At 37.6% G+C, this 12,297-nt stretch overlaps 1 protein-coding gene across 4 annotated transcripts in view; it reads right to left on the reverse strand.

The window, feature by feature from the left end:
* Nucleotides 1-1,829: 1,829 nt before the first annotated feature.
* The window catches only part of WFS1 (wolframin ER transmembrane glycoprotein), a 32,218-nt gene continuing 21,750 nt past the window's right edge, over nucleotides 1,830-12,297 (reverse strand). For all 4 annotated transcript variants that reach the window (XM_021550663.4, XM_021550662.3, XM_021550664.3 and 1 more), the window contains exons 4-8: nucleotides 11,624-11,768; nucleotides 10,661-10,831; nucleotides 9,998-10,078; nucleotides 6,115-6,260; nucleotides 1,830-4,483 (exon numbers count right to left, since the gene is read on the reverse strand). In XM_021550663.4, the coding sequence (XP_021406338.2) occupies nucleotides 2,675-4,483; nucleotides 6,115-6,260; nucleotides 9,998-10,078; nucleotides 10,661-10,831; nucleotides 11,624-11,768 (2,352 nt within the window). In that variant the 3' untranslated portion in view covers nucleotides 1,830-2,674. The remainder of the gene's footprint in view (nucleotides 4,484-6,114; nucleotides 6,261-9,997; nucleotides 10,079-10,660; nucleotides 10,832-11,623; nucleotides 11,769-12,297) is intronic.

A 12,297-nucleotide genomic window follows, 5' to 3' on the forward strand; every position in this document is an offset into this window, starting at 1 on the left:
TGTTTGCTTGCAATGTGTAAACTAAATAGAGGCACCCTTTGCAAAAACACCTTCATTATTAAATTCCAGCAATTTTGTGACTGTCAGCTAAGATACACTTTATAAAGGAAGGATTTATTTGGTAAAGGTTTCAGAACACTGAACACTAGATCGACAAGATCTATCAAGTTACCATTAATGTATCCTCTTTTTCCATAAAAAATTAAAAGCATCAAGGAGAAACACTTGAGAACTAGCATTAAAAGCATTATTTAAAGGTCTTGAAGTAAAATTTTCTCCTCTGTCCCTTGTGGCTGTACCGAAGAACAGAAAACATATGGAAAATTATCTTCAATGTGCTACTGTGCAAAACTTCCCACCTGTGCTGAAAGGAGGCACTTGACAAATTCAAGTATCCCCATCAATCCATCACTGCAGAGTACATGGATTATTTTTCCTAGGATCTAGCTAATTCAGAGTTTGGCTTTGGGTTTTTTTTTTTTTTCTTTCTTTCATGTAAGTGCATAAAGGGTAATTATTTAACTTTGAATCTGACCAATATTGAGTATTTTTGAAGGAGCTCTCCCCCTCTGAGGAACCAGATTTTTTTTCTAATGATTCTAAGTTTTCAAATTTAGTAACAGTTATATGCCAATATCCTCTAACAACTTCCACAAAAAAGGCTGAAATTCAAGTTTGAGTTGTTATTATGATGCAGATGGGAACAGAGATTCCAAGATTAAGCCTTTTGTCTATTAAAAAGCAACTCATTCCAAAGAAATCAAGTACTCTCCCTCCTTTTGCAAAACTTCCCACATCTGACTTGAGTCACTTTTTCATTTTTAAGACAACACCTCCTTCAAAATGCACCACAGTAAGTCACTGTGACATCAATACAAAGGGTAAAAGCTAAAAGGAGAAATTTTAACATTAGCTCTAAATCCCAAGACTGTTGCCTTTCTTTTCCTCCTGACAAACATATGAATAGAAGCTTCACAATTGTGTATGTATGTAAGGGAAAAAAGTTAAAAAAATTAAAATCTCTTGTGCTTGCATTTCAGAGCCAGGAAGAATGTTTGGGTATCTAAAAAGAGCCTGTGGATGTTCTAACAAAAGGAGGAGAAAGGCCTAAGTTTGGCTTATTTCCAGCCAAAATGGGCCTGGGTAAGGGAAGCTGTCAATACTTGCATACTTGCTATCTTATTCCTTTTTTTTTTTTTTTCTCCAGGTGGAAACAGAAATACTTGGCAAGTTTTCAAAGCTAGAAGCACCCTGAAGATCTGGTTTTACTTCACAGATTTTCTGATGGGCTTTGGATGGTGGGTGCTTCTGCCGTGGGCACTGGGCAGCACACCTGGAGTGCCTTTGGCATCCTCCCTCCCAGCTGCAGCTCTGGGTAATGCCCAAGAGGGTGCTTGTAGCTGGCATTGCCTCACTGTTCCCCTTCTCCATCAGGTTTTCATTGCTAACCCTTCTCTCTGGTCCTGGTGATGACTGACACACAAAGGAAAAAGAAATCTAAAGCAAGCTCAGTGGAGGAGCCAGGGAAAAGGCAGGATGTATCTGTGACGTGCAGCCACAGTGGCCAGAAAGGGTCCAAGGTCATAACAAGGGTCCAAAGTCATAACAAAAGCAGGGGGAAGCACTATGTGTAGACTGCACAGCTACAAAAACTCCACCTGGCACGCCAGATTTTACTGTTGGCTGCAAAACCGTCGTGTGCAACTTCAACTATCTCACATCAGAATATTTTAAACATTCTAAATCATATTTTTCAGTGGAAGCTGCTACCAGCACAACACAAACCACTGGTCACAATGTCAAAGCATAATGAACAAATGTTGTACCCATTTAATTCAAGTTTGCACTTCATGTTTATTTGCAAAATACAATTAATTAAACAAACCTTCTATTTCCATTTCTACTACAGACTTTTAGGTATAATTTCAGTTGCTGTGGCTCATCCATTACTGGTACCATCTCAATACAGTCTTGATATTTGCCTTTCACACACCAGCATGGACTATACCTTAGTGTAACCAATCAGAACAAATAGCAAAATTCATACACAATATTTAATGCTAGGTAGAAGCCTGGGGACTTCGTAAAACCTTGCTGGGGTGTGAAATGTTGTGTCCTTTCAAAAAACAGTGGTCACTACCTTCTGGAAAAATAGTGAAACAGTGATTGCTGTACACAAGTATCACCACCAGGTACTGACTCTAAGATCACTTTTTTCTAAAAAACACAAATACAAGCAATAAATGCAAAAAAAGCTATCGTCAGCTACCTGTTCTAAATCATACCTGTGAAAATACAAATGGGCACATTGTAAATACTTAAAAGAGTAAAGTGCTTTTAACATTGAGCAAGTGAATGCATCTAGTGTTGCACCACAGGCAATTTATCCATTTTGGACAAAACAGTTTCCATGCAATTAGTCAGCAGTGATCCCCTGCATTCATTTCTAATATTAAAGTACTATATATTACTTCAGCCATACAGGGTTTAAGGTCAGGATACGGTGTGTACACTTGCAAAACTCAACCAGTGCTTTATTTTAGCACACTGTTTGAGCATTGCTACAGACAGGTAGATTTTTGTTGGTTTTTTTTTTTTCTCTGAAGAAGCCAAACCTTTGGTAGTGTAAATGCAGTGGACACTGAAAATACCGCTGAACCAATATGTGAGCACATTATGCAGCTGACAGGAATGGGAAGAAGAAAAAATCAAAAGCAAATTTAATGGCTTTATGCACTGTGCTCCTCCAGTCCTGCTCTATTTTCACGTGCCTCCCTGCAGGTAAGAGTTTAGACATGCAATTCAAGCAAGTGATTGCTTTCAGTTCAAAGACAGGCCATTTACTGCCAAGACGACCCTCCAGAATTGTGCTGAATTCAATTATACTCCCTTGCCTCAAGTTCAGCAACACTTTTTTAAACTCATTGCTTGCCTTCAGCACAATATCTTTGGTTATATCATCCTCCTCTATAGGCTTGCTTCCATTTTTGCTACTGAAAGGCATGCCCACAGTTATTTCAAATTTGTACCGATCAAACATTTTCATGTGGCATTTATGCTTTGTCAAAAACTTCAGACGACACAATTCTTCCTCTTCCAGTGTAACATTTTTGGGATCACAAAGAGGGTAGGTTTCCCCATACAAGCATCTCATCCAATCACCAATAAAAAATGGAAGCATGTTTATTGCAGATTCTGCACTATTGTCGATTTCTGTCACGCGCACGTATTTGAACCGCCCGGTCCACGTCACTCGGTGTCCTTCCAGGTGACTGCACAAAATCTGAGTACGTGCCATGTTAGTCTCCTTCCAGGCCCGGGGTCCACAGAGGAAACCATACTGATTCCACGTCAGGGTGGAGTTGTAAACTTTCATGCCTTCAGATCGATACACATAGAACCAACAGAACAGCACTACAGCTGTAATCCACACCAGAATGAGTTTCACAATCGAGCTTCGAGTGAGCGATTTCACCACTTCAACTATGGAGAAGTTAACCTTTGTCCACCATCGAAAGAGCAAAGGAACAGCACACAAAACCAGGGTCACTACAATTTTCATGAGCTCCAAAGACAAAAACCACTTAATGAAGTGGACAAGACACATGAGTGCAATGCCTACAGCCAGCACTGGGAGTGCAAAGAGGAACAGGAAGTAACCAATGGATGCACGAACGAGCCCAATGCCAGAGGACTCCCGCAGAATGACCACGGAGAGTTCACACCACATAAAGCACACCAGGTACGGCACCAGGTAGCAGTAGGTGCCTTTAAAATTCCGTAGCTGAGCCATTCTAAAGAAAAGATAGAACAAGTACAAAAACAGAAGGCATGGGATGCTTACATTGATCACAAAGAAATGGCCTACAGGAACTGTAAAGAAGGTTTTACCTAAGAATTTCAAGAAGCCAAAATTCCCAGGTAATACCTGCAATAGGGATAAGCAACCTGCAGCTGCCTCAGTCATTAATGCCCTTCGTGTGTAAGGTTCTGCACATGTGTTTAAACTCATGTAACTTGTCACTGTGAAGAAAACTGAGACAGTAGCTAACTCTGAGCATGGTATACAGTCTTTGCTTGCTATAGGGAAGGAAAATATGACAAAGAATACTGACAGTAAAAAATAAATGTACGGCTCTAAGTGATTCCATCCAAAGTTCACCTCAGCTTGCTCAACATCCAGGTTTGGCTCAAAACGAAGCAATAAGTCAGTCAAAGCACGGAAGTTTTCCCAAGCCTTACTGTCCTGAAAAACTTTCAGTGTGCAAATCACCATAGAAATGAAGGACAAATAGAATATGATTAATGGAATAATGAAGGCAAAAAATTCAATTGTCAGATTACTGATGATGAAGAAAAAGATGAGAGCATTGATATGGTGTGTTGGAACAATGGTAGACAACCAATGCATTCCTGCCTTTGATGCAATATCTATAAGGTATTCTTTAATTTCCATAATGGCATGAAGTGGATATTTTACAACCTGGAAAAAGAAAAAAACATTTTATTAACAAGCAGTTTTGTATCTTTACAGTTTTGTATCACAAACATTCCTAGCTGAGGCAGCAGCAGCCAGTTGTCCAACCTCAGCTAACATGAAAAGATTTATATTTCAGGTCAATGTTGCCAATAAAACAAGATTACTGTGTCTGAGATTATTAGCTCCATTTTTATTAACTCAGTCAGACGAAGCTCAGAGACAATTTTGATTTCAGGCAAGATGTATTTCATTACCTTTGACACATATAATTAAATGGCTTCCTAGTCAAATATTCTGCTCTGCTAACTTCATACTGAAGATAAACTACATGGCTACAGCCTTGCACTATCTTAAGTCATTATTTGAGCTGCAGTACTGCACTTTAAAGCATGTAACTGCCACATTCTGCAAGGATTATGCTATACATTCTATGCACATACACTGCAGGAAGCAGTGCCTATGATTCATATACAAATACAGAAGTCTTTACAGCTGTGGTTTTATCTTTAAACAATCCTTGCTAAGCATCTAGGGATGCAGCTGTCAAAACCTGCTTTGGGAGCAGCAGCAGTATGTTAAATTAAATTACTACACATTTACAGATTATTTTAACTCCACAACAGTAACTGTAAAGGATCTTAAAATTCTACCTATTTTACATGGCATTTTTGAACACAGTCACTGAACAGAGAAACTGGATTGAACACTCTCCCTATAACCAACCATACTCTACAAAAGATCAATTAAAAGGTATTGGATTTTTCAAACACATTCAAATATCACATTGGGACATTAGATGCTGCAATCAATTGTCCTTCCCCCATAAAATGACAGTTTTTATGTTCTCCCAGATCTTATATTTTTATATTAATTAGTTCAAGGGGAAAAGCCAAGAATGTTCCAGCAAATACCTGTGGCACTGTGATGAACTGGGACAGCACATGCCTCAGTGATTTGGGCAAAAGCTTGCTTATTTGTGAAGGCATCTCTGTTCTTCATAAATGCATCTCTTTCAGACAATTAGCCATGCAAAATCTTGGAAAGAGACACCTTTCACTCCCCCTTTTCCCCCACCCCTGCAATATGATAATGGACAACAAACTTACAGCAAAAATGCAGGTCAGCAGCCACACACCCCCTACCTTGCCTAAAATTTATGCCATTATTGAAGACATACACCTTTATTTTCCCTTATTTCACTGTCTAGAGAAGTATCAGTGTAGAAGCTAACAGCAAGTTTTGTCATAACAGAACCTTTTCATGCTATGGATATTTTTTCTCATCTACTTGCTCCTGTTTAAATTAGAAAGACATGAAGCGTATAACAACATCTATAATAAAATCAGGGCAGTGATGACAAGTACATTTAAATCCTCACTGAAGATGTAATGAAGGTAGATTGTCCCCTTACAAGGAAAGCTTGTCACTTTCTTTTAAATACATGACTCATATATATGAAACTTAAAACATATAAATGAGGTCAAGTCCAAAAAGAAGTTAGAGCAACAATTCTTGTACTGATCTATACAGACTAAACATCAGTATTGAGAAAGAAGTGCAAGTCACTCCTGTTTTGTACAGACATGATGTTTAAGAGGCCATTCAACATAACCTGTTCCATACTGCCTTTTTACCTTCAGTCGTAGAGGTAATTCTTCAGGACTCTTCCCTGCCAACTCATCATCTTCCTCTTCCTGCATAATCAGGTTAGATGGGATGATTCCCTTTGCATACTTCTTGGTAATTTCAACAAAGTCATCCAAAGCAATAAATTTTTTAGCTAAGAAGATAAAATGAAAATATGGAATAAATTTTATCACAATACTGTATTGATTATGAATTGGAATATTAATTTTCTTTTCTGACAGAACCTAGTCTACAAAAACTGAACTACTGACAACATAGGTTTGTCTTGCAACTTGTCCTGAGATCTCTGTTGAAAACAACAATCTCTTTGAGACAGCACCATATATAATGCTCTATGTCCTGTCAGATCAGCAGGTAAGTTTGTTATACTGATAAGCAGGATAACAGAGTGAGTGAATGTAGCTTATCTGCAAGGATTCCACAGGAAAAAAGACTACTGGATTAGGTCACAGTTTTAAATCATAAACTATTTTATCTGTTTCAGAGAAATATTCAACAGCTGCATGGGAAAGAAAGATTGTACAGAAGCAATAATGAATTATCTGCACGTCATCAACTGAAACACTGACTTCTGATTTGTCATTTAGCAGTCATTTTTTTGAGTTCAGAAGTTACAGACATATAATTATGGGAAATACACAATTATTATGTCTATGAGACTAATTATGGATTACCTAAAATGTGCTAATTTAATATGCTATGTGGCCATACAAAAGGCCTCCTCCAAACTGTATCAATTGTGATCTAAAACAGCTACCAGCAACAAAATAGACCTTGCTCTGTTTACATAGAGACAAAATTCATCCCTCTGTCCTGGAAGATCCTTATCCACTCCTGTGAGCATTAGGGAGGCATGGGGTTACTAATGAAAAGTCCAGGGAAACAGCAGGACAGAAGATGATTTATACACTGGTTCAAACTCTTTGTACCCAGTTCTCTACATTAGCATGAATTAACCAGTTTCTATGGCAGACAAGCTTGATGCAGTTTGTAAAGGACAATAATTAACAGTATTTTTTCCCCATAAACCAAAGCAAATTACATTGCTGTATACATGAAAGAACTGAATGACAAAAATCTGTAACACACTTCCTACACAGGAAATTTAACTAGTTAGCTGATGCAAAGATATGAAAGCTGGCCTGCTTACTAGTTTGAGATTTTAAAGAGACTGACAACTGCTTCATCAAATTCAAAACCAGAGGATTAATGGGTTTGGGCCCAGAAAATGTTTAATTTAAATATGCTACATTTTTAGAGGCAACATATAAATAGTTATGTATTTAAGACTGAAAACACTGGAGATATAGAACAAAATAAAGTATTTGTCTCAAGATACATACTAGAGGAAGAGGAATGTTAAGAGTTCAACAGAAAATCAGCATTTTACAATCTGTCTTTTGGTTTAATCTCACAATATGGATGCTGTCTTTGGCTTGGGCTTTTATCACTCCTCCTCCTCCATGCATGAACCCTTATGTCCCACAAAATACCATCTGGCATACCTCCCAAGAAACAAGAAAGGATTTATTTTTGCTAACTATTCTTATTATTCACAGACTGTAATGGAAATTTACTTGCATCAAGAAATCTGTGAGACTCTTAAGTGTTTTGGTGGGCTTCAGATTAAGCCTAATATGAAAGGTGTCATGTAAATTTACTGTCTTATTGGGAAAAAATATACAGTGCTGGAATAGTCTTATTTGTGTAGAATCAGCAAGCAGGCATGTTAGAACCTCACAAAATACCTTAACACCACTTTTACAGGATCATGGGACATCCTGAGAAGGAAGGAGTTGTTAACTTACTATGTAGAGATGGCCTATCCACTGCAGTGACATGCATCCTCTCAGGCATGCAACAATTGCCCATTGACAATGTCACCTCTAATTTTCTGTTTATACATCCATTAAGGACAACCCAGATCAGAAATCTGCAAACATGTATCTGGCTTAAAAATCATCTTCCAAGTATTGTCAATGTACTAACACTAAAAGAAGAATCTCCTTTTGGCAAGGTAAATGAAGAAACTCAGTGAGTCAGAGAAGTAAATTCTGGTAACAGTTTTCTTGTTCCTCCATAAAAGGTAAAAAAGGTAAAACCTTCATTAGAAAATAGGTAACAGCTTAACCCCTCCTTTAAATCTTTGATGAAAACTTCTCTTTTTAAAATGTCATTAGTATTTTGTCACCCAAGTGTCTCTTAAATTGATATAAAAAGTGTACTTTGTAGATTCTACTTTATTATTCATAGATTTTTTTCAATTTGGTTATGACAAATTCCTCAGCCTCCCCCCACCCATCCTAGGAAAAGAAAAATATTCACATAAATTTCTGCCTACACTTACATATAGGTTCATTTACTTCCCTGCTATTTTATCTGCAATTTATGCCTTAAAAAAAAAATCATATTTGTCAGTTCCTTTTCTGATAACTCTCTGAATTACTGAAGAATCCAGAACAAAATTACTTGGCATGCACTCACTTGCAGCAGCACATGCAACTTCACCTAAAGGAATGGAAAGAATCCCAATGCAACACAGCTCAAAAGAACCCAAATACATCTGCATACAATGACGTGACAATGAAACTCAACAGCCTCGTCCTTGAAGGACTGCTTCTAGCTTGCCAGAAGTGGCAGCAAGTCACAAAAACAGCTGACATAGTCTCACAGAAGGCTTGATAGGACCACAAGGCTTGCTTTCCAAAATATTTCTCACATCTCTTACTCCCTTATTCTCACACAGGCACGTATCTCTGTTCCTCTTTTACTTCTGTGAAAGCTAATGAAAACTAAAATACTCTACTCTTCTTAAGAGTGATATTTTTCAAGTCACCTGTGTAACAAACACAATCCTTGAAGGTAAAGGCCAGATTTACCTAATGAAATGTAAATCTAATCTTTCAATGAGTTTAAACCTGCAAACCTCCAGATTTGACTCCCTATTCCATGTATGACACTTCAGTTTCACATAATCTTAACTACAGATGTATTAGTAAATAATATTTTTTGTGACATTTAAAAGCGCTCTTCAAGTACTGATCTAGATTGCACATGACCCTATTCCATATGACTTAGTGCATTTCAAGAAACTGAGGTTTTCCTGACAATGAATAATTGAACCTTATGTTAAATACTGTTCTTGAAAAACTACACATGCTGCATTTGTTGATAATTCATTTTCTTAATATAACACTTTGGCTTTCCTCCTAAAAGCCCAAAAGCACATGAGTAGAGTCTTAGAATCATGAAGGAGAACTTGCATTCCCAATCCCCACCTCACTAAACTGTACAAAACTCACAAACTTAGGTCTACAAATCTGGCCCTGTGTGTGTTAAGGGGTTTAATTCTTGGCAATGTATGAACTAAGCTGCTGTAAATAATGAAAGAAGTATCTTGGTGCATCTTTCCTAAATCATTCATTGAACAAATATGAAAAGACAAATATTAATTATAAGGGAAGGGCAAATGGAAGCAAGGCAAATAAAATGAAGGATCTGTCCACACTAAATTTGTACATAACCCATTCCCTCTCTGTAATCAGAAACACTACTGCATTTAGAACTTAAAAAAATATTGAAAGTGAAAATCTTTGCTGAATAGACTTTTGAGTGCTGAAAGGGCAAGAATATAAAAAAAACCAAATGACATGCAAACTCCCTTTCATAGTTGACTGCAATGGTGATGTCTTCCGTGAGTTCACATGCAGATCAGTTATTTGTTTTCCACACAGAATAAACTGACACTATCAGTTTACTGCAATCCAAACCTTCTACACATTCTTAAGTCTGGCAGCACAAAATTGTTTACCAAAGCAAACTAGAAACTAAAACCACTGGCCAAGACTGAAAGCAGCAGCATGTACTCACATTCACTGTTCACTAATCTCTCCAGCATCCTTCTCTGCTTCTGCACAGACTTTGGGACTGGGCCAGGCTGCTCCTCACCATCTGTTTCAATAACAGAAGTTTATGGGAAGTCAACTAAAGTGATCAAACAGTAACTGCAACATCTGGGGAATGGCATTTCCTCAAAGTAAGGAAAAGACAAACTCACATAGGAACACATAACAAGTGACTAGTTTTCTATATTCCTGTTACTGTATTAGAAAAAGAAACACGACTGCCATAGCTAACATTTAGCACTGTAGTGGCAGAATGTCTTGAAGAATGACTCTGTAAACTGAAACATGTGAGGTATCATCAGGATGACTTTTAGAGGGGAAAAAAATATCAAATACAGCAGAGCCATAAAATACCTATTTCCAAAGACAGTGAGTGGTAAATAAAGGTATTTTAAATATATGGTCAATTTAACAAGTGCTTAAGTGACCCACAACCTACAGCAAAAGTTGGTCCAGAGAGCATAGTTATTAAAGAGGGTTACTCTTTGAGAGAGTTACATTATCTTAAGTAGACTGTACATTTACTATTATCTCATTCCTGATTGCTCATAAAGCCCTTTAGGTTTCAAGCTATACTGTGCCCTAAGTCTGTATTTCATCAATACCATAAATAAATTCATGAACAAACCTTCATTGTCAACTTGCCCAACATTTTCCAGCAGTTCAGAAACCGCTAATTGCTTCTTCTTTTTTGGATTTAATTTCCAATACATGACCAAGGCAGCTTTTCGAACAGCTCTCTCCAAGTCAGTCTCAGATGATAACTTTTTCACCTCTTCCTCATTCTCAGAAGTTATGCCTCAGGAAAAGAAAAAATATATTACATACTCATCCCACATCCACGCAGAAATGATAGATTTTCTCACAATTATTTTTCTCAGTTTAGTCTGGAACTTCTCAAGTTTCAGTCACATTCTGATCACCTAAGTAAATGACTCAAATACCCTTCTGTGTCCATTGCTTATCAAAATCTAACCACATTGCTTAGGTTTAAACTGTACTTCAAAGGTGTGCAAGACATGCATTATAGTGCAGACAGGCATGGGTGACATGCAAAATCACCAAGAACTGAATAGAAGTTGGTTTTCTCTTTTGTTTTGTTGGGGTTTTTTCCCCTGTCATAAGAGTTCAGACAGCTGGCAGACAGTAAGAGACCATTCCAAACATAGAAAGTAGCATGAAGGAAGATGAGAATCTTAAAGTGGGAGAAGACAGTGACCAAAGCCAATTAGAAAAGAGGTTGGAGAGGGGCAAAATAATGAAACAACAGCAGATATGCAGCTGGTGTGTGGTTATCTATGCTCTTCAGAGTTAAAGAAAAGAAGCTTCCATGAAAGGTGAGGATGAGAAGAACACACATGGATTTCATGAAGAAATTTGAGCAAATAACTAACAAAAAAGCTTTAATAAGCAGTACTGGTAATTAGTGCTTTTTAAATTACCTGTTGGAACAGTCTGTTAGCAACTGCTCATGTAATTTTGCTATGATTATTTCCATCATACTTTAAACCCTCTTTTCAGAGTTAAAAAAGCACAATATTATTTCAGATAATGGGAGAAGTGCAAGCAGGAAGCTCCAGAGAAGCCATACCTCTTCTGTCTGCCAGGCATCCACGCAAGAGTTTGACAGCTTCTCTTCGACCTTGCTTAGCAGCAAGGATGAACCAGTCAACTGCACTACAATTGTTAAGTTCTTCATCCTCCTCTTCTGCTAATTTCAGGAAGTGCTTCCCCACCTATAATGAATAGGAAACAAAATTCCTTCGATTACTGAAATATACACTACGTTGTCTTTATGTTTTTCTCTCTTTTTCCCTCCCATCCCCTGGAACTCAGCTAAGATAAATTCTCTCTGAACAAAAGGTCAAAACATTTGCTCCCATCACTAAAGAACATAGTTGTAAGCTGATCTTCTGATTGGAAAGATCTGGAAGAACTGGAAGGAAGAAGGAATTGCAACACATTTGGCCAGGTCATTGAATCAGTTGCTGTTGGTGTTCAGGTATCTGGCAGAATCAAGTGAACCTCATGATGTTAAAAGTTTTCTGGAATTCTCCTCCTCCTACAAAAATGACCAGACAACACTGCTAGTTTCATTTTAGAGCCAGAAAAAGTAAGTGTAATATAATCAATATAATGTAATGGTCCCAGTGACAATCAGAAATTCAGGTGAAGCTATTAACAAGGCCTTGACATGGAAGCAGGCTTCAAGAAGGGCAATCCCTGACTCACATCAGTTTTCAGTCACTGAAGGTCAAACCAAAA

Source organism: Lonchura striata, chromosome 4 (assembly GCF_050655825.1).
Source record: "Lonchura striata isolate lonStrDom1 chromosome 4, ASM5065582v1, whole genome shotgun sequence".
NCBI classification, from domain to species: Eukaryota; Metazoa; Chordata; class Aves; order Passeriformes; family Estrildidae; genus Lonchura; species Lonchura striata.